A 23,021-nucleotide genomic window follows, 5' to 3' on the forward strand; every position below is an offset into this window, starting at 1 on the left:
TCAATGTCACATTCTGATATATGTGGTAATGCTGAGAGCTTTTCCTCTATTGATTCCAACTACAATGCAAACTCGAAGTTGTTGACTTAAGCTAACGGTGGCCCAAGCTAAACAACTCATTGCTAAGGTCACACAGACCTGATTTTCTCAATCACTTTTTTTTTTTTTTTGAGACACAGTCTTGCTCTGTCGCCCAGGCTGGAGTGCAGTGGCACTATCTAGGCTCACTGCAAGCTCTGCCTCCCAGGTTCACGCCATTCTCCTGCCTCTCAGCCTCTCGAGTAGCTGGGACTGCAGGCGACCACCACCACGCCTGGCTAATTTTTTGGATTTTTAGTAGAGACGGGGTTTCACCATGCTAGCCAGGATGGTCTCAATCTCCTGATCTCGTGATCCGCCCACCTCGGCCTCCCAAAGAGCTGGGATTACAGGCGTGAGCCACCGCGCCCGGCCTCAATCACTTTCTAGATTCTGACTGGAGAGGGGGAAAGGTGGTCATATACCTTTCTCTAAATGAACTGCCCTTTATTACTCCTTGCTTACAACAAATCCTGGCTTCAATCTTTTTTCTTAAGCCTTTCCTCCTTTCCATTTACCATTTTGTTTGTTTAAAAGAGGGACTCAGGCTAAGCACAGTGGCTCATGCCTGTAAACCAAACACTTTGGGAGGCTAAGGTGGGAGGATAGTTTGGGCCAGGAGTTTGAGATGAGCCTGGGCAACATGGCGAAACCCCGTTTCTACAAAAAAACACAAAAATTAACTGTGCGTGATGGTGCGTGCCTGGGGTCCCAGCTACTTGTGAGGCTGAGGTGGGAGGATCACTTATGTCTAGGAGGTCAAGGCTACAGTGAGCCATGATCATACCACTGCACTCCAGCCTGGATAACAAAGCAACACCCTATCTCAAGGAAAAAAAAAAAAAAAAAAAGACGCAGAGCCAAGATGTCAAAAGAGCTCTAAGATAGTGTAATCAGTATGACATTACTGATAACAAGGGCACCTAATTCAGCACTTTCTGGGCCTTGTCCTTTAACCACCACTGTCCAGGAAAGCGGCACCTGCAAGTAAGCCTGCCTGTTATTCACAGGATGCTGGAGGGAGCTGGAGCCAGAGCTTAGCCTCTAAAGACAGTGTTGCCTGAAACCTGTATCTAAAAATCTTCAGCTTCTTATTCAGGCATACTCCCTAATGAGGGACCCTTGGCTTGTTTTTTATAGAGTTCTTTATAAATTATGATATTTTCTTGCTTACTGGCTTGTAATAGAAATAGAACAAAATAGAATAGAATAGAGGCTGGGTGCGGTGGCTCACACCTGTAATCCCGACACTTTGGAAGGCCAAGGCGGGTGGATCATGAGATCAAGAGATCAACAACATCCAGGCCAACATGGTGAAACCCCGTCTCAACTTAAAATACAAAAATTAGCTGGACGTCGTGGTGCGCACCTGTAGTCCCAGCTATTCAGGAGGCTGAGGCAAGAGAACCACTTGAACCTAGGAGGCAGAAGTTGCAGTGAGCCGAGATCGTGCCACTGCACTCCAGCCTGGGTGACAGAGTGAGATTCCGTCTCTAAAAAAAAAATAGAATAGAAATAGTTGTTTTCTTTTAAGGGGATAGGTGGTGCCTTTCCTTCAGAGTTGATGTGAGGAGTAAAAGAATACATGAAGTATTAGGACAAAGTACATGGTAATTATCTAATAAATGTTACCTATTATCATCTTATAATGATGAGACTCAGGTGTACTGAGTTCCACTACAGCTGTGGCTTTGTTGGGATGTTATCATGTGGATAAGAGTTCCACACATCAATGCTGTCCTGCAGAAGGCTCTACATTGAGCTATATTTAGTTGTTTAAAAGTCAACCTTAACTCAGGCCGGGCGCGGTGGCTCACACCTGTAATCCCAGCACTTTGGGAGGCCGAGGTGGGGGGATCACAAGGTCAGGAGATCGAGACCATCCTGGCTAACATGGTGAAACCCCGTCTCTACTAAAAATATGAAAACAAAATTAGCCGGGCGTGGTAGCAGGCGCCTGTAGTCCCAGCTACTCGGGAGGCTGAGGCAAGAGAATTGTGTGAACCCGGAAGGCAGAGCTTGCAGTGCGCCGAGATTGCGCCACTGCATTCCAGCCTGGGTGACAGAGCGAGACTCCCTCTCAGAAAAAAAAAAATGTCAGCCTTAACTCTACTTAGTCCCAATGTAGAATTTTGTTCTCCTAGAATAAAATCTACTTGGCCATGGATCAAGACATTCCTTTCAATCACTACTGGATTTGGATTATTAAATTTTATTTGTTTTCTGCATCTAAGTGAGACTGATCTAGCACACTAACTGTTAGTACCTGCCTGGTTTTGGTACTGTCCTTGTCTGATCTCAGTATCAGGGTATATTGGTTTCAAAGAACACAGTGGGAAGATTTCTATATTTCTCTAGGCTCTGGAACAGTTTAACAATGTAACTGAACTTTGAAGGGGAGACAATTCAGCCACTAAAACCATTTGGACTTAAGTGTTCTGAGGTGAACCAGATCTTAATGACTTTTTCAACTTTTTGGCTGGAGTGCAGTGGCGCGATCTTGGCTCACTGTAGCCTCCACCTCTCAGGTTCAAGCAATTCTCCTGCCTCAGGCTCCCAAGTAGCTGGGACTGCAGGCATGTGCCACCACGCCCGGCCAATTTTTGTATTTTTAGTAGAGACAGGGTTTCACCATGTTGGCCAGGCTGGTCTTGAACTCCTGACCTCAAGTGATCCCTCCGCCTTGGCCTCCCAAAGTGCTGGGATTGCAGGTGTGACCCACCGCACGCCCAGCCCACTTTTTCAACTTCTTATGGCCACTGGTCTATTCATATTTTCTATCTTTTGGATATTTTTCTTTTCTTGGAAAATAGCCAGAGTCATCTCTCTATATAGGAATTAAGTTATAAGCCTTTCTTGACTTTTAAAATCTCCAATGTGTAGGAAATATTCTCTTTTCTATTCATACTCTTATTTGCACATCCTTGCACTCTTCACCTGGCTTCTCAGAACTTTCTATTTTACTATTTTTTCCCCACAAAGAATCAGCTCTTAATCTGTCAAATTTATTTTCATTTCATTGAGCTACAATCTTACAAAATTATTTTCTTCACCCTTTTCAGGGTTTTCCTCCCCTAGTGTTCTGAGTTAAATATTTATTTCATCTACCTTGAGATCTTTGCTTTCTAAAGTAAGCACACTTCAGTTTTCCTGACTTTGTTCTTAATTTCCATTAAAAAATTTTATCAGAGAATGTGTCTGTATAATTTCTACTTTATGAAACTTGGGGTTTTTTTTGGTGGCCAAATATATTTTTGTAACCATGAGTGTTTCATGCAAACATCCATTTTTGGTCTTGGGGATGTAAAACCATATATTATAAACATACCAATTATTAGGTATATTATTCAAATCTATGTCATATATCATAATCTCTTAGAGCATCTCTGGGAGGTGTACTGAGTCTTCCACTACAGCTGTGGCTTTATTGGGATGTTATGTGGTAAAGCATCCATCAATGCTGTCCTGTGGAAGGCTCTACATTTAGGTTGTTTAAAAGTCATTATTTCTAGGCCAGGCGCAGTGGCTCACACCTGTAATCCCAGCACTTTGGGAGGCCAAGGCGGACGGATCACTTGAGGTCAGGAATTTGAGATGAGCCTGGCCAACAAGGTGAAACCCCGTCTCTACTAAAATACAAAGATTAGCCGGGTGTGGTGTCAGGTGCCTGTAATCCCAGCTACTTAGGAGGCTGAGGCAGAAGAATCTCTTGAACCTAGGAGGCGGAGGTTGCAGTGAGACAAGATCATGCCACTGTACTCCAGCCTGGATGACAGAGGGAGACTCTCTCTCTAAATAAATAAATAAATAAATCTGGAAAACATGGCATATGGAACCACATGTTCAGCAAGAATGCATCTTGCCCATGTGAACTGCCAAAAGTGAGGGCTGGAGACTAGTTGCCAAAGCTGTCAAATGACGGCTGGGCGTGATGGCTCACACCTTTGGGAGGCCGAGGCAGTCGGATCACCTGAGGTCACAAGTTCAAGACCAGCCTGGCCAACATGGCGAAACCCTGTCTCTACTAAAAATATAAAAAAATTAGCTGGGCGTGGTGGCACAAGTCTGTAATCCCAGCTACTCAGGAGGCTGAGGTATGAGAATCGCTTGAACCTGAGAGGCAGAGGTTGTGGTGAGCAGAGATTGTGCCAGTGCACTCCAGCCTGGGCAACAGAGCAAGATTGCTCTGTCTCAAAAAAAAGCTGTTAAAAGATCAGATGCAGACATCTGATGTCTCTCTGTCAGAGTGAGAGGGAAGACAGTAATCTCAACGTTCTGCTCAGAAGAGCATTTAAAATAGTCAGAAACTGGAAAAGTATGCCCCAGCCCCTAGTCAAAGGTGCATATGAAACAACAGCCCTGACGTATGGTAAGGCTGAAACTGTTTACATTACATTATATAAATTAGAATAATTTCAGATCAGTTTCCAAGCCAAGCCCACAGACAACCTCATCTTGGTCTAAAACTTCAAAATAAACACACAGGAGGGACGTCTTTAAAAAATAAATAGATAAAAAATAAAAAAAATCTTAATTATAATCTGGGAATAGGAGTGAAAGTAGAGATAATCTCCAAAAGCCTCTTAAAGTTTAAAAAACCAAAATCGGAGCCAGCTCTCATCCAGCAGGTGCGGCAGGTATCACTCGCCCTTGCCATGTAAGAGCTATGTGGTGTTATTCTACTGGATGAAGGAACCATAAAGCCTACTTAAAGGTCAACTTCTTCAAAATCTATTTCTGCTCCTTCCCCTGAACGCAGGAGCCCATGGCAGACTACAGCAGCAGGGATCAACAGCGAACAGACCTCCAGCATTGTCTTCAGCTCTCTCTTTACGCTAAACTAACACTTGTAGTAATTCTCGGTGACTCCTAAGGACCCCTTGCTTTTGGAAAACTACAGAATTTTCCAAAAGGTACAGGGACATGTTTTAACCTACATGGTATGTCTGCTGGACTTGGTCAGGTCCCCATGACATTTAGGGCCAGCCACTAGCCAGGCCATAGGCTGTTTATGAATACAGGTTAGGGGATCTATGATGAAGAGTCTCATGTTTCCCAAAAGGAGGAATTCACTCTTGGATTGCATTTCCTGAGGCTTTATTTTTAGTCCAAACTTAATACCAACTTCCAAATGCCAGAGGGCAACCTCTGTAAGGCACTTGGCCTTACAGGATAGCATTTTCTTTACTCTCAACAGGAAATACAGAAGCCAAGACAGGTGCAAAGTTTGCCTCTTCTGTAATTCCTCTTATCAATGCCATTATGAAATCCCATGATCTATGGGAAATCTATGGTTAAGTCTGAAGGTTTTAAAAAGGCACAATCCCAGGCTGGGCGTGGTAGCTCATTCCTGTAATCCCAACATTTGAGAGAATCACTTGAGCCCAGGAGTTTGAGACCAGCCGAGGCAATATAGTGAGACCTCATTTCCACAAAAAAATTTTTTTAATTAGTCAGGTGTGGTGGTGTATGCCTGTATTCCCAGCTACTCGGGAGGCTGAGGCAAGAGGATCACTTGAACCTGGGAGGTCAAGGATCCAGTGAGCCATGATCACACCACTGCAGTCCAGCCTGGATGACAGAGCAAAATTTTGTTTTATAAAATAAAAAAATAAGTAAGTCATGGTACCTCAGGGAACCCCAAGCTCCTCAGAATGGGTTTATTCTAAATCTGGCAATGGAGGCAGGAATGGAGCTATCCCAACAGCTGCTACACCTGGCTCCTGGGCAAGGCCTCTGTCCATAGGTAAAGCCAGCTAATAAAGAGCGCAGCACAAATACAGTCCTACTAGGCTCCTGAGGAAGAGTGCTAACTGGTGTTATTCTAATGTACCAGAACCCCTGGGAAGGCACAGGCTGGGAAGGCACAGGCTGGGAAGGCACAGTGCTGAGGAAGTGGTGTATTATACGCCAGATAGTGCTTGTGCATTAGGCTCAGTCCTTCAAAACTTAGTGGAAACTCTTCTCATGGACCTGCCCAGTTATTCTGGTTCTAAGCTAGGCCAGAATCAATCTGCTAGAAGGTTTACCATGGCAATACAAGCTGTAGCAGAAACCCTGGGACAGGAGAGTCAAGCGCTGTGGCCAGGACACCTAAGGCTTAAGAGGGTTTTCCAGTAGAACCTTTCCATATCTTCCTTTGTGAAAGCTAAGGGTAGGAGAGGTGTGTGGGAGAACCACGGCCAGCAACAAAGGGGGGCTTCTTTGCTAAAAGAGACTCAGCCAGTTGCTTTGTCAGGACAAGAGGGAAGGAGAGTAGGGATGGGCTAGTAAAGACAAACTTCACACTGGCTGTGAAACTCAGACTCATCCTTGTCTAGTCCACTGTGGCTAAATGAACACTGCACCCCCTCCCTGTTTCCTACAGGCCATCACAATGGCCACAGAGTCCAGCCACAGCTCACCTCATGAGTTCCATGGGAGAAGTTCAGACGAGCCACATTCATTCCAGACTTAATCATCTCCTTCAACGTCTCCACTGATCGGGAAGCTGGGCCTATTAGAAAAGTTTTAAAGACACAAGTATTAATTATTCAAAGAAGGAAAAACATTTAAGGTTGCTTAAGTTTAAAGAATTTTTTTCCCTGAAAACTTTCCCTCTCCCAAATAGCTCAAAAGTCTTTAAAAAGTGCATGGAAGGCTACTACCATGCCAGCTTACTTTCTTGATTTACTGGGACACTTCGACCATTTCCTTCAAATTCTGCAGGCTCCCACTGTACCAGAAAAGCCTAGGTTAAGACTTGGCCAGCCTTCTCCACCCTCATTGAAACCCAGCCAGATGTCCAACCACAGAATCTTGGTAGCACAAAACATGTTAAAAAGATTTTTCCTAGGTCTTTAAGTTGCTCCTACAAAGACCTGCTAAGGAAAACATCCTCTAAATTTTGCCTCTAGCATAAAACCTAAAGCATATGGATTCTTTTTGCAACAAATTATTTTTTATTATAAACTGGTAATTTATAATTTGGGTTACAAAGTTATGTAATCCAATACATACAGTTTGGATACAATGTGGAATAATTAAATCAGGTTAGTTAACATATCCATGACTTCAAATACTTAACATTTATGTGGTGAGAACATTTGAAATTTACTCTTAGCAATGTTTTTTTCTTTTTTCTTCCTTTTTTTTTTTTTTTTTTTTTGAGACAGTCTCGCTCTGTCGCCCAGGCTGGAGTGCAGTGGCACAATCTGGGCTCACTGCAAGCTCCGCCTCCCGGGTTCACGCCATTCTCCTGCCTCAGCCTCTCTGAGTAGCTGGGACTACAGGCGCCCGCCACCACGCCCGGCTAATTTTTTGTATTTTTAGTAGAAATGGGGTTTCACCGTGGTCTCAATCTCCTGACCTCGTGATCCGCCCACCTCAGCCTCCCAAAGTGCTGGGATTACAAGCGTGAGCCACCGCGCCCGGCCCTTTTTTTTTTTTTGAGACAGAGTTTCGTTCTTGTTGCCAAGGCTGGAGTGCAATGGTCAGATCTCTGCTCACTGCAACCTCCGCCTCCCAGGTTCAAGCGATTCTGCTGCCTCAGCCTCCCAAGTAGCCGGGATTATAGGCACCCGCCACCACCCCCGGCTAATTTTTTTGTATTTTTAGTAGAGACGGGATTTCACCATGTTGGCCAGGCTGGTCTCGAACTCCTGACCTCAGGTGATCCGCCTGCCTCAGCCTCCCAAAGTGCTGGGATTACAGGCATGTCCCACCGCGCCCGGACAATTTTTTTTTCTTAAGACAGGATCTTGCTCTGTTGCCCAGACTGGAGTGCAGTGGTGTGATCATGGCTCACTGCAACTTCAATCTCCTGGACTCAAGTGATCTTTGTCTCAGCCTCCCATGTAGCCAGAACTACAGGTGCATGCCAACATGCCCAGCTAATTTTTTTTTTTTTTTTTTTTTGGAGGACGCGGTCTAAGTTGCTCAGGCTGGTCTCAAATTTCTAGCCTCAGGCAATCCTCCCATGTTGGCCTCCCAAAGTGCTGGGAGCCACCATACCTGGCCATCTTAGCAATTTTGAAATGTCTAATACTCTCTTATTAACTGTGTTTCATCCTGCAACTTCCTATGACCTGAGTCCTTTCCTAAGAATCTGTGTAGTATCCCATGTAGCACCTAGGTTTGTTAGGACATTTAGTTACTCTTTTCAAGAAAGAAAGGTCACTGCCCATGAAGCCCTTTTTTGGGGGAAGGGGCACACCCACTCACCAATGGTACAGATGATGCCAGTGTTCCGGGCTGTGATGGGTGGTGAATCAATGTCCAGGCGGCACATGTGCTCCAGGAATGTGTCAGCCATGGCTGCGTGCAGCTGCTGGGTCTGAATGAAGGCAGTCCCGGCTTCACTATGGGGCTTCGACATGGCTGCTGAGGTCCTGGGTCCAGACAAATTGAAAGAGTGGTAAGACTGAGAAGTGGTTAATATACCATTTAGCACAGAAGGCTGTCTCCTGCTTACACATTAACTCAATAAGCACGTTTTGTACACAAGCCACAGGGAAGCCAGACATGATCTGGTTATGTGGTTGCTCCTCATGTTAGAAAAAGGGTTCACAAAAAAGGGTTCACAAGATTGTGAACAACGGAAAGGACCTTACTTGAACAAGTTAAAACCTCCCACCCACTCCACATAGTCCCAAGCACCCACAGTAAGCAGGTCTCTCTTACACTGGGCTGACATCTACCTAGACAGCTTTCCTACCACCCCATCTATAAATAACATCATTTAACATGCACTGAAGGAGCTTCCAATAAAGGAAGTTGTAACCAATCTTCCAGTGATACAAACAACTGACTCCTAGCTTAGTGCCTTGATAAGCCTAGATCTGTATGTCAGGCTGTCACAAAGCCACAAATAGCTGCTTTGTCATGGGGCACCCATATTGCCTCTTTTCAATCCTCACCCAAACCCAAAGTCATTCCCCTGAATGCAAAAGCTTCCATCCCAGGAGTCTAAACCTAAAACCACATCTACTGTTGGCCAGAAGGACGTTAGGACATGCAAAGCAATTTGCAAAGCAAGGATAACATAAGGGCACTGGTATAATTCTAAAATTATCACGGCCGGGCGCAGTGGCTCACGCTTGTAATCCCAGCACTTTGGGAGGCCGAGGCGGGCGGATCATGAGGTCGGGAGATCGAGACCACGGTGAAACCCCGTCTCTACTAAAAAAAATACAAAAAAAATTAGCCGGGCGCGGTGGCGGGCGCCTGTAGTCCCAGCTACTCGGAGAGGCTGAGGCAGGAGAATGGCGTGAACCCGGGAGGCAGAGCTTGCAGTGAGCCAAGATTGCACCACTGCACTCCAGCCTGGGCGACAGAGTGAGACTCCGTCTCAAAAAAAAAAAATAAAATAAAATAAAATAATCACAACTACATTAACAGGATAGTTGTTAACAGAGAAATTAAAGTTGCTGGTCAAATCTTTTCCCCAAATGATTTTTGATACACGTCCTCATTTCTTTTCTAAGCCTGACAAGTATACCGCCACTCTGTAACACAGACCATCAGTTCTAGGTAATTAACTAGCCCAGGTCACAATCCTGACAATGGCCCCGACCTTTGCTTTCTTCATTAATGACTTACAACTAAACTCACTCAGCCTGTTAGTTACCTGATTAGAGACAAAGACTCAGGAGAAGCTTCCAGGCAGTGTTTGAAGAACCATCAGGTAAGGATGTGAAGCAGACCAGGCAGTGTTTGAAGAACTATCAGATAAGGATGTGAACCAGAAGCTTGCTACATGTCTCATCAGAAAGCTGTTTCCTTGAGTTCTCAGACCAAGGGCTACTCTTTCTAAAACCCTTGAGCCTAAATGCTTCAGCCAAGCAAGGCTCAGGAACAAGCCCCTCTTTAGCCCTTCCCCACCTCATCCTAAATCTCAAAGTTCCAAATCAAGGCATCTCACACATATGACCCTTACTCCTTTACCCCGTTCCATCCCTGACTTTATGGGCTCTCTGGGTGGCTTGAGTAGAGTATGCATCTAAATCCATCTCTGCTATCTCCAAAGAAGGCCCATTAAAGTCCAAGGAGCTCTGAAGGCAGTAGTGAACAGTCTGTTGGCTATGGAAAACTGATGGCCACAAGTCCTCAACCACAGATTCTAAAACTTTTAAAATGGGGAAATAAGATACTGGCTAACTGTTCAACATGGCAAATGCACTCTTCATTTCGATGTGTATTTCCTAAGCCCCTAATATCTACTACATACCAAAATGAAAAAATCAATCCTCTCTTCCAGGACCTACATGGTTTTGTACCTCCTAGCACTTAGTATGTGGAAGCATTCCAGTGTTTGTTAAATGACCTTTCCGTCTCTCTGAATGCCTCTTTGTCAGAATCAAAGTTATGCCTCTGCTCCCCCTTCCCTAAATCTGAGGAACTTCTGCATTATTGACAGGAAAGCCTGGGGCCCCTGGTCCCTTTCCCTACACTCATGGTTGAGGGAGGGCTCGCATACCTTTAGAGCTCCCAGGTGGGCTTAGGGAAGTCTGGCTGTTAAGGGAACATTACTGAGAGATGGCACATCAGGCCAACTGGAACACAAAGGCTTTGCTGTGGCCTCCAATGGGCCTACAATCTAGGGACTGTATTGTGAACAAAATAAGATCTGAATAAGTGGGTTGGAGTAACTAATTCCACTCTTTTTAAAAACCATCAGCTGGCTCTTCTTAGACCTGTGATACCAGGGTCTTCCTGTGAAGACCTGGCTGGGGCCACTGAATATCAGGTCATACCTTTGGTTCTCTGGGCTTGAGCTTCCGGTGACATAATGCTCCCCTTTTGGCTCAGGGTGGCTCCTTGGCCTCACTTGCAAAGACCGCTCAGAGCTGAATAAGGTGTGCCCTGGAGAGCTGTACAAGGATTAAGGTAAAAGCTGAGTGTAACTACAGCTCTTTGGGGTAATGGAAAAATTACCTTAATAACCAGGTATCCAGATGGCAGCTGCTCTAGAGATTCCGCTGTTATGTCTCTTTAAACCTGTGATTTACTAACATTCCACTATTCTATACAAGAACCTGGTCCCTCCCCTTTTGGGAGTGGGGAAAGGACACCAAATTAAACATAACTAAAAGACCTGGGAGGATATATACTGAAATTTTAATAGGATGTCATTGGGGTGGTAGGATTACAGAAAAAAAAATCCTCTTTATTAACAAATTTACTGATATAAATATAAAAATACTTTTATAGTAAGAAATTATGTGTACCTCTTTTGGAAATATTTATATACATCCTATAAAATTGTTGGGAGGAAGTAAATGAAATGTGAAGATACCAATTCATTAATCAATTGCTGCTCTATGCACTTCAAGAATAATCTGCTTTTAAAAGGTGGCAGAGAAAAGATGCATGTCTCAAGTTCTGTACACTGGGTTGTGATTAAAAAAAAAGATACATGTCTTAGGCCCTACATCCCAAATGTACTGCAGGACAGTTTCAATGGCTTAAGAAGGTTAACCTTAATACATTCAGAACCTCAAAGTGAAAAAAAAAAAAGTCCACAGGATAATCCCATGCCTCAAACCTGTTAGTTACATGCCCAAATCCAGCAAACTAGTTTGTTCTCAAGCTTTACAGTAAAAGCTTTTGACAATGTTCTGGTACAGAAGGGCTGCCTCCAAGTCCAGGAGATGCCATTAGCAGATAAAATTATATTGGCCTCAAACACAAACCCTATTTCAACTATCTCAAATTAAATCTGATGCCTATAAGCTCTAATTTTTTGCCAATAAGCACAAAAATGACAAATGAAAATTTCTATAGTGGATTTACACATTAGCAGTCAAAAAAAAGCTTGCTTGTCAGCAAGTTCATCCAGACTCCAGATCTCATGTGTCCTTCATGCTCTCTACCGAGCCAGAGACCTCATATCTCATGCCCAGGTCTTTCCTCAGGCTCTGACCTGAAGCCTCCCTTGCAGGGAGGGCCAGAGCTCTCCTGCCTTCTCCAAAATCCTCCACAAGCCTCTTCCCAGCACAAACTGCCCATCCCACCAACCACCTACCGAGAGTTGTATGTAAAACACTCACTGGACTCCCCTGGCTCTAGGAGAGCAGCCCAGCCTTGGTTTCTCAGGGAGGACTTCTGGGAAAGACTCCTCTCCCTCATGCCAGCTGCCTGGACAGTGCTTGCCAGGACATGTGGCCCCACCCATGCCAGTCTGACTCACTATTGCATCCTCCTCCTAGGAAGGCACAGACATGCAGAGCCAACCTCCAGCCAGTAGTGGAAGCCTGGCGTATCCACTGGTAGCAGCACACACCACCAGGTCCAGAAGCCTTATTCTTGAGCCTGAGCCCCTGCAGTAAGATCTTCCTCAGAGCCATGTCTCCTCTGTGAGAAAGGAGACACCATCTCTAAGAGGCCTTAGTCTGGAGTGATAGGTTGGAACAGGCACAATCACAGCTCAGCTCCAAGTGCCCTATTCTCCCTTTCCTTTCTCATCTCAGACAGCTCCTGGCTTTTTATATTAGTTTCCTTTGTGTCAGACACAATTTTTGGGGGCCATTCTTCAGAAACCAGGAGACAAAAATCATAAAAAATACCCAACACTCCTCCCTCCAATCTTTTTTTTTTTTTTTTTGAGACAGGGTCTCACTCTGTCACCCAGGCTGGAGTGCAGTGGTGTGATTATATTATATTATAGCTCACTGCACCCTCAAACGATCCTCCAGCCTCAGCATCCCAAGTAGCTGGGACTACAGGCACGAACTACACCCAGCTCCCATGCTCCACTTCTTAGGGCCAGGACTGTTGTTGGGTTGTGCTGGGAAAGATTCACGCTTCACTCCACCAATTCTTTCACAAAGGACCAAATCATTCTGCCCTAATAAACTAGCCTGGCCCATGAGTCTGCATCTGCCTAAGTCATTCTTCCTTTGTACCAATTATGGTCCAATACTAACCTCATCACATAGATCAACTATAAAATGATGGCACCTGATGCTCACTTTCTCCCTCCAACGTTGCCAGTAGGTACCCAAGATTGTGTTCCTTCCTGTGACGTCAGTTTGCTACCTACACCTCCAAGCCATCATGAAGGCCTTTCAATCCTCAACTCTTCTGAACACCTGCATCCGTTAGAAAGTTTGCATCATGATATGTTGGCATTCAGGTCAGCCTGCTCTCTAGCTCTCTTCCTCAACAATGGAAATGGAATTTCTAAGATTTGCCCTAATCAAACTAGGCCAGCAACATGATCAAAACGGGTGATGGGCCAGCAGAACCTAGTAAGGTCTAGAGTAGGCACTGTTCGTCTTCATCTACAGTTAAGGGTAATGACAATAATGTATTTGCATATGGGTGCAGGATACAGAGGATAAGATATCTTCTAGCTAAGAGACCTGGGTCTGAAGGCCAAACTTTAACCCCAGGAGGCCCCATAGCAGAAAGCAGTATGGTGGTACCAGGCTACACAGAACAAAACGAGCCCACTTGTAGGTTCTAGTAAAATTCCCTGGCTTTAAAAAAAAAAAATCTTGGCTCTTTTATTTCTTCGGGGCTAAAAGTAAATGACTTGTCAAAAGGAACCTAAGGTCCTATTTTCAACTCGAGTGTGGAATAGGGAAGAGCAGCTGATGCTAAATGGGCCTACTTCCCTCAAAGACCACTCAACTTCAGGTGAAGAAGTCCTAAGTCAGAGAACCCTCAATGTCCCCAGATGCCGAGGATTTCCTGGTTCCATCCCAGCTGCTCAGTGCAGAGAACTGGTTTCAGCCTGAAGGAGGTGGTTTGGGGGAAGCATTAGTTGCCCTGGGACATGGTGCCTCCTTACTAGGATTAAAAGTAGGGTGGTGTTTCTGGGTATGATATCCACACTCTAAAATCAGCAAGGGACCTGGGACCCTGATTTAGGGTCCTCTTAAGTGCAACTAAGGTGGGTGATGGCCTCAGCAAAGTGAGGCACTGGCTCAACATTTACTGGAAGGGTGGCCCTGCATTCTAGTCGGGGGGGAGAAAGGAGGAAAGGCAGTGCCAACTCTCCAAGAGCACTGAACTAGTTAGTGTGACTGGTCTTCCTACCGCAGCCTTTATAGGTTTGCTTCTATTTTGTTATGAATTAAAGAAAAAAAAAGTTTTAACATCTGCATCTCTACCACCCAGAACTGACCATTAACACTGAGCCACGGCTGGCTGTGGTGGCTCACGCCTGTAATCCCAACAGTTTGAAAGGCTGAGGCAGCAGATCACTTGAGGCTAGGAGTTCAAGACCAGCCTGGCTAATATGGTGAAACACTGTCACTACTAAACATACAAAAATTAGCCAGGCGCACACCTGTAATAATCCCAGCTACTTGGGTGGCTGAGACACAGAATTGCTTGAATCCAGGAAGTGGAGGCTGCAGTGAATGGAGATCGCACCACTGCCCTCCAGCCTGGGCAACAGAGTGAAAAACTCTGTCTCAGAAAAAAAGGAAAAAAAAAAAAAAACACACACACAAATAAAGGCTGAGCTGTATTTTCTTTAACTTTTTTTTTTTTTTTTTTGAGATGGAGTCTCGCTCTGTTGCCCAGACTGCAGTGCAGTGGCGCGATCTCAGCTCACTGCAAGCTCCACCTCCCAGGTTCAGGCCATTCTCCTGCCTCAGCCTCCTGAGTAGCTGCAACTACAGGCGCCCGCCACCATGCCCGGCTAATTTTTTTTTGTTTGTTTTGTATTTTTAGTACAGACGGGGTTTCACCGTGTTAGCCAGGATGGTCTCGATCTCCTGACCTCGTGATCCGCCCGCCTCGGCCTCCCAAAGTGCTGGGATTACAGGCATGAGCCACTGTGCCCAGCCCTCTTTACTTTCTAAAAATAAAAACAAGAATTGTAATTTTATACAGTTCATTTTTTCTCCATCCCCAAGCTTCTCCAACCCTTTCCACTGCCATCATAAACTTTTTTTCTATTTTATTTATTTAAATAGAGATGAGAATCTTGCAATGTTGCCCAGGCTGGTCTCGACCTCCTGGCCTCAAGTGATCCTCCTGCATCAGCCTCCCAAAGTGCTGGGATTACAGGTGTGAACCACTGCTCCCAGCCACATCATGCATTTGGACACCCAATCACTGTCACGAACTCTGTATCCTTCCAGTTCACTGAAGTCTATGTACAGTGTATCTATATCTATACTGAACCCTATAAATATTGTGGTTTTCTTAATGCCCTAAGTGGTATACTGTATATATCACTGAGTAACTTGTTTTTCACTCAGCAGCACATTTAAGATCCATCCAGTGGGTATATGGATCTAGCTAATTCATTTGAACTGTTACACTAGTCCACTGTACAACAGGCCATTTTATTTATGGACTGCCTTACTGGTGGCCACTCTCCCTCCCCGTGTAAACTAAGTTTCTTCTACTAATCAATACTCTTGTAGTACATGTCTCCCTGTACTTTGTGAGTTTCTATATATCCAGAATTTGAAGTCTTAGGTCATGCAGTATGTTTATTTCTATTTTTACTAAATATGGCTGAATTGCTCTCCAAAGTGGCTATATCAATGAACACTGAGTTGCTACCTTCCACACCTTTTTCCACACTTGGTACTGCCAGACTTTTTAAATGTTTGCCCATCGGTGACATTTGTTTTTCTGCTCATCTAATGTTAATAACCAAAGAGGGATACTCAGATAGTTTCAACGTTTACAACATCTCTATTTCCCCGCTTAACTCGATCGAATCTCCTCTGAAATGGCATGGTGGTCTTATGTGCCCTGACTCCAATGATGGGCAGTTCTTTTTTTTTTTCGAGACACAAGTCTCATTCTGTCGCCCAGGCTGGAGTGCAGTGGCACGATCTCAGCTCACTGCAACCACCACCTTCCAGGCTCAAGCGATTCTCCTGCCTCAGCCTCCCAAGTAGCTGGGATTATAGGTGCTTGCCACCACACCCAGCTAATTTTTTGTATTTTTAGTAGAGACGGGGTTTCGCCATGTTGGCCAGGCTGGTCTCGAACTCCTGACCTCAGGTGATCTGTCCATCTCGGCCTCCCAAAGTGCTGGGATTATAGGCATGAGCCACTGCGCGCGGCCTGATGGGCAGTTCTTTTTCGTTCATGGCCAAGGGAGATATCAGTTGTCTAAAATTGAAGAAACATGGCCAGACGCGGTGGCTGACGCCAGTAATCCCAGCACTTTGGGAGGCCGAGATGGGTGGATCATGAGGTCAGCAGATCGAGATCATCCTGGCTAACACAGTGAAACCCCATCTCTACTAAAAAATACAAAAAAATTAGCCAGGCGTGGTGGCGGGCGCCTGTAGTCCCAGCTACTCAGGAGGCTGAGGCAGGAGAATGGCGTGAACCCGGGAGGTGGAGCTTGCAGTGAGCTAGGCTTGCACCACTGCACTCCAGCCTGGGTCATGGTGAGAGACTCCGTCTCAAAAAAAAATAAAATAAAATAAAATAAAATAATATAATATAAAATAAAAAATGAAGAAACATTATCTGCAAGTAAACTGAAGATGTTTGGAAGGGATAGGACTCCCTTCAGAGAATCTTGACTGCAGTGTTTAGCCAGCAGCTGTGCTGGTCCACAGTCTGAAATGCTAGGACTGGCAACCTCACTGCCCTTGAATAACTGGTCTTGGCATCTCTCCCACCGCAGCCCCAGCCTGCTTCCAAGACTGCTTGCTGGCATGAGGAAAGAGGCTTAGGGCTCCCCAGGAGCTTTGTCTATGGACAGAAGTGGGGGAAGTGAGTCTCAGAGGCCAACGAAGGTACTGCAGCCGACTTGTTCCCTCCTACGTGCAGACAAGCACAAACCACTGCAGGGGCGGGGCTTCACCGCACTGCATGGTAGGGGCCCTAAAGCCCCCAACTCCTGAGCTGAGCAGTCATACCAAGAGGCCGGAAGGCCCAGCAGATGCTGCACATCACCTTCCACCACTCACCCAGGCTCACCTTCCCCCAACAGCTTCTTTAACAAAGCCCCAAGTATTCAAATTATTCAATTATCCAGTCTGACCCTTGGTAAAAAAAATGCAAGCTCCCCGCAAGTATGGTGGTATCAAAAATGGTCTTCATATATCTGGTTGTTTAGCTTTATTCCCATCTGTATCAGAACTGATGCTTAAAGGGACAACTTAAAATCCTTAAGACCTCATACCAAATAAACCAATCTCACAAAGACCCTTGAAGTTGGAATAAAACTCTGCTCGCAGGGGCAACGCATTCTTGTGTTATACCAGCTAATTGAGATTTGACTGTGGACTTTTAGAGTGATTCAGAAAGAAGGGTAATGTCAAATGAGTCATTTTCCTCTACTCCGGTCTCATTCTTAGCTCTTGGCCAAGATAACACATCCTGACTTGCCTTCATAAAAGCTGAAACAGGCCAGGTGCAGTGGCTCATGCCTGTAATCCTGGCACTTCAGGAGGCCGAGGCCGGTGGATCACCTAAGTCAGGAGTTCAAGACCAGCCTGGCCAACATGGTGAAACCCCATCTCTACTAAAAATACAAAAATATTAGCTGGGCGTGGTGGCAAGTGCCTGTAATTCCAGCTACTTCGGGAGGCTGAGGCAGGAGAATTGCTTGAACCCAGGAGGTGGAGGTTGCAGTGAGCCGAGATTGCACCACTGCACTCCAGACTGGGCAACAAGAACAAAACTGTCTCAAAAAAAAAAAACAAAACAAAACGAAAAAAAAAAAAACTGAAGCAAAATAAACTAAAACCCAAGTAAAATGAGTTTGTAATGTAAGTGCTGCATTTTTTTCTACCTTCCTGCCCATGGCCATTTCCTCATTTCTTCCATTGCCTCAATATTAAGAAATAAACAGCTTCAGGAAATAAAATGGGTTTTCCTGTGACCCCACATCAGTGTCACAACATTCAAGGCACAGAAGCAACTCCCATAAAGTGCTAGCTGTTTAGAGGCACAGCCACCAAATTTGCTAGGTCACTGGGGGTACGGTTCTTAAAGAGCTAATGATGCTCTTTGCTAAAATATGAATACAACATTATTTCTTTTTTTTTTTTTTTTTTTTTTTTTTGAGACGGAGTCTCACTCTGTCGCCCAGGCTGGAGTGCAGTGGCGCAATCTCGGCTCACTGCAAGCTCCGCCTCCCAGGTTCACGCCATTCTCCTGCCTCAGCCTCTCCGAGTAGCTGGGACTACAGGCGCCCGCCACCGCGCCCGGCTAATTTTTTGTATTTTTAGTAGAGACGGGGTTTCACCGTGGTCTCGATCTCCTGACCTCGTGATCCACCCGCCTCGGCCTCCCAAAGTGCTGGGATTACAAGCGTGAGCCACCGCGCCCGGCCAAATACAACATTATTTCTAATGCAATGCTTAAAATGAAAGCAGCTGTGCTAGACAGGATACCAACATCCATACATTTTGGCTCAAGTCAGTAACTGAGAAATGAGTTCAAGAACCTTCTTTAAGTCATCATTAATCAAGTCCCAGGAGAGGCGGCTGTGCCCGCTACAAAAGGGCCAAGAATGAAGCTGCACAGACTGCATTAGCTGGGGACCGGGCTCTGCCACTCTGCACTTAAGCTCTTAAGGCAGTACAGAGAACCAGGCGACCCGGACCAATCATTTTTTAATTAGTTGTGGCTTTTTTTTTTTTTTGAGACGGAGTCTCGCTCTGTCGCCCAGGCTGGAGTGCAGTGGCGCGATCTCGACTCACTGCAAGCTCCGTAGTTGAGGCATTTTTAATTAGGGGAAATGCATGCTTCATTACTTGACTCACTAAAAGGGGAGAAGGGACTTTTTAAGCCTGCAATAACCACAATGTAGTTTCCCCACTCACCCAGCGAAGATAATTCTCTCAAAAGCAGAATAATTGAAAGGTTGAGTCATCTTCCCCACAGAGCCCCACTCCCCCACAGATTTGGTGATACGTTACATTTCCCTTCCCCACAAGACAGCCCACTCCTGCCCCCACAGCACCTCAGGCCACCAAAGGGCAAATTATTTGCTAACAATGCTGCAGCAGGGGAGTCCTGACCTCCATCTCCTCTGTGGCCTAGGGAGTGGCCACACCCTCAAGACGGCCAACTGGGGGCTACTGACCCTGGCTCCAATCCTAATCTCACCAGCAGGCAGAGCAAGTCAAGGGCTGGAATGTTCCTGTTAAGTAGTATTCCACTTACAGGGGAACACCAAAGGCTTAATTCAGCCCCTCCTTGCCTGCCTTTGTCTAGAGTTCCCAATCTCAGATGACCAAAAAGCATCTGCTCCAAGCAGAGAGTTGGAAAGTTACATTATCAGTTACTTTGTCAATATTAAACCAGATCCCTGAGGGGACTGGTTTCCAGGAGACATGTGGTTATTCAGAGAGCTTGATTCCCCACGATTAGCTGTAGGCGTTTGGGGACAGTAGGAAGATAATGAATCAAGGCCCTTATGCTCAATTGTGGACTAAGTAATTGTGCTCAAAAATAATATATTCAGTCACAGGCTTTTCTTCTGGGTATTTCGCCAGAGATTAGACACTTAACTTGAGTGCAACATCCACGTAAGCATGAATCCTTTCTTTTTTTCTTTTTTTTTTTTTCTTGAGACGAGTCTCGCTCTGTCGCCCAGGCTGGAGTGCAGTGGCGCAATCTCGGCTCACTGCAAGCTCCGCCTCCCCGGTTCACGCCATTCTCCTGCCTCAGCCTCTCCGAGTAGCTGGGACTACAGGCGCCCGCCACCATGCCCGGCTAATTTTTTGTATTTTTAGTAGAGACGGGGTTTCACCGTGGTCTCGATCTCCTGACCTCGTGATCCGCCTGCCTCGGCCTCCCAAAGTGCTGGGATTACAAGCGTGACCGCGCCCGGCCAGCATGAATCCTTTCAACCATCATGAGGAAAATGTTACTCCCAGTTTTCCCAGGGGAAACTGAGGTGTAGAGGCTGAACTCCTTCAGAGTCTCAGGAAATTAATGAGTCAAACCTGATTCTAAACGCCTTTTTGACAACTTCCCAATGTCTCTCTCCACGTGGACCTTCACTGTCGGCCTCACTTTAACCCGTACCAGCAAAGGTCCAAGCCATGAGTCTGGAGTACGTAGATTAAGAAGCCAAGGGATGTCTTTACATGACTGAGTCTTTAAATGACCTTCAGACTGGAAGGTGCTTTCCTGCATCTTCTAATCCAGTGTGCTTACCACCTGGTGAGACCTTACGAGGCTTCCTGTCCCCCTCCCTCCCACAGCAGGAAGCTCATACCCCACTCCCAGCATTACAGGGGATACATTTTAAGATTGTGAACTCGGTGGGGTATGACTCGTCTAGTCATCCTGGTCTCTAACTCCGACCCCCAAACAGCCTTTGACCCACACCGTTTGCGTTCAGTGAACGCGACAGATTTCCTGCCCCCTCCGTAACCAGACCCCCACCCCACCCCGCGGCCTCCGCGTTCCACAATCAGGACGCATTTGTTAAAAAACGTGCCGGATAATTTAAAAAAAAAAAAAGAAAGAAAGAAAGAAAGAAAATAAAAAAAAAAAAGAAACGTGCCGGAGAGGCGCGGGACGGGCGAGGGCCAGGAGGCCCCAGCAAAGCCTGCAGAGGTTTATCCGGCCCGTTACGCGGCCCAAGGCCATCGCCCGGTGAAGCGGGGTGGGCCCTGGGCGCGGCCGCTACGTGCAGCCCGGCCGCGGCGAGATGGAGCGTGGTTCCTGGCGGCCACCCGGCAAGGGCTGGGCGAGCTCTCGGGCCCCGAGCCATTCCCAGGCCCTCGCAGGCCGCCCATCTAATCCCGGCCACATGGGACGGCACCCCGCCGCAGGGGCAGCCGCCCTGCCTCCCGGCCGCGGGGCAGGCCAACGTTACGTAAGCCTCCAGCTGCCCCCGGGCCGCCGCATCCCGCCCGCCGCGCGGGGCACCCAGCCCAGCCCTCCGCCCGCCCGCCCCGGACACGGGGCCCCAGCACCGCCCGAGCCTGCTGGGAGCTGGGAGGCGGTGATGGAAAAAGGGCGCGGGACCGCGCTCGGAGACCAGAGCAAGGGGGCGGGCGCGACCAGAGCAGAGAGGGAGGGAGGGAGCGGACACGCTAGGCGAGGAAGGGGATGCGGGAGAGCGGACGTGACCAGCGAGCAGGGGGAGGGGCGGCGAGAGGGAACTGGGGCGCGGGAAGGGCGGTCGCGCATGAATGGAGAATGGACGCGGGAGGGGAACCAGAACGCAGTTTCAATGAGTTACAAGGAAAGTTAGAATCAGGGGACACGCACAGGGTGAAGAGGAGGGGGTGGAAGGACCGGACTTAAGGAGGAAGAGGGGGAAACGAGCACGGAACAGGCGGCGCGGAGAAAGGGGAGGCAAGGGTGGAATCAATCACGAGGGACCGAGAGAAGGCAGGCGAGGATGGAGGCGAATTGAGGATTGGGGCAGGAGGAAGAGGATGGGACCAGAATGAGGGGGTAGGGCTGGGGCGGGAAAGGAGCCGGCGGACCCGCCTGATCTGCAAGGAACGGCGCTGGGGACTTGAGGCGCAGGCCCCAGGCGTGAGGAGCCGTTCTCTCTCTGAGCTCCACCGCATCCCAGACGCCCCGGATCCTGCACCGCCTCGCCTGCGTGCCCGGGGCCGGCCTGCGAGCCGGGATTCCGCACTAGCCGGGCGCACTGGTCCTTGGTGGGGACGGATGGCCAGCCTCCTACACCGCTCACCTTCGGCGCTGACCGACTCGAGATAGGCTGGAAAGACGAAGAGATCTAGAGCCACGGGGCGTGCAGCTGCTGTGCGAGGAGCCGCTGCCTCAGCCTCAAGGTTATCCCGCTGCGGGCCGCCGCAATCCCTCCGCCGCCCCGCCCTCTGCCCAATCCCGGCTCTGGGCGACCCGGGCCCCGCCCCCTGCGTCCTCGCGGGCGCAGTCACCTTCAGGAGGAAGCGCGGCGGCGGCGGCGGAACGCGCGGGCAGGTTGCCCTTTCGGTGGGACTAAATTCTGCGGCGGAAGGACACAGATTCGAAGTCACAGTTTAAGAAACCTGATGGCCAATGGGGACGCGGCGGGGCAACGGGGCCCGCCCCCGGAGCGACTTCCCTCGCAGACCCCCGGAGCGACTTCCCTCGCAGACCACCGGGCGCCGGGCCACCTGTTGCCGCCAAGTTGGGCTGACAGATGGGGTCTCTTTTCTTGGCTCTCGGCCCAGGCCACCCCAGCTGTCCCGGCCTACCTGGGCAGGGCCCAGATTTATGGGTTCCGGGGCAGCATTCTCCCGGCCCCGCCCTGCCACTCCCCACTCCTCCGGGTGTCTGCCCTGGCGCACCCTCGGAGACTGAGCTGAACGGGAAGTTGGGGAAAGCTGCAGACTCGTGCGTGGTTGGAGGTCCTGGCCGCCTTCGGAGGTGCTCTGGCACTGGAGCGGCAGGAGGGAGAACTAGGGACTACGAAGTGGTCATGGAGCGGGAGCGCGAGGCCGTTTTCCTCTTAGGACCATTCATTGTCTTAGGACCGCGGAACAAGGAAGGACAGGTTGGGGCCATGTGAATAATTTAGTAGGGTCTGGAATCCTGCAGAGCGAATGTCTGAGAGTAGAAAGCAAATAGACGGTGTTGATATTAGCTGGGCATCTGGAAATACCAAGTCAGAACATTAGAGCCGATAACCTATGCAGGAGTCAGCATTTCTGTTTTCACCCTTGTCGTGAATTTAAGTCAGTATTGTTGGAACTTTTGTTACATTTTTCTACAAGACATTTTCTGATTTCCCGATTGTTAGCCAGCAACCAATGATGCGAGCAGTTATCAATTAAACAGCTGTTAACTCTTGCCTTCATTCACAGATACAATGTTGCGCATTCAAAATGTGAAGACAGTTCTCTTAGGTTCTTTTTTTCTTTTCCTGGTAAAAGAGACCAAATGAGTGTGACCTGCTCAGGCATACCCGCTGCCTGCAGCTGAATCACAGGCCTTCATTCGCTTCCTGTTAGCTCAGATAAGCTGGGAGGAGACAGTGACAGCCTAAAAGTAAATTTCTGTTTGAAGTCAGATAAAAATCTTTCACTTTCTTCTGTAAGCCTTTC

At 47.5% G+C, this 23,021-nt stretch overlaps 1 protein-coding gene across 2 annotated transcripts in view; it reads right to left on the bottom strand.

Moving 5' to 3' along the window:
* The window catches only part of PKM (pyruvate kinase M1/2), a 34,615-nt gene extending 11,811 nt beyond the window's left edge, over nt 1–22,804 (bottom strand). For both annotated transcript variants that reach the window (XM_030814691.1, XM_030814690.1), the window contains exons 1-3: nt 21,665–22,804; nt 8,281–8,447; nt 6,483–6,574 (exon numbers count right to left, since the gene is read on the bottom strand). In XM_030814691.1, coding sequence (XP_030670551.1) covers nt 6,483–6,574; nt 8,281–8,434 — 246 coding nt within the window. In that variant the 5' untranslated portion in view covers nt 8,435–8,447; nt 21,665–22,804. The remainder of the gene's footprint in view (nt 1–6,482; nt 6,575–8,280; nt 8,448–21,664) is intronic.
* Nucleotides 22,805–23,021: the final 217 nt, after the last annotated feature.

This window comes from Nomascus leucogenys, chromosome 6 (genome assembly GCF_006542625.1).
Source record: "Nomascus leucogenys isolate Asia chromosome 6, Asia_NLE_v1, whole genome shotgun sequence".
NCBI classification, from domain to species: Eukaryota; Metazoa; Chordata; class Mammalia; order Primates; family Hylobatidae; genus Nomascus; species Nomascus leucogenys.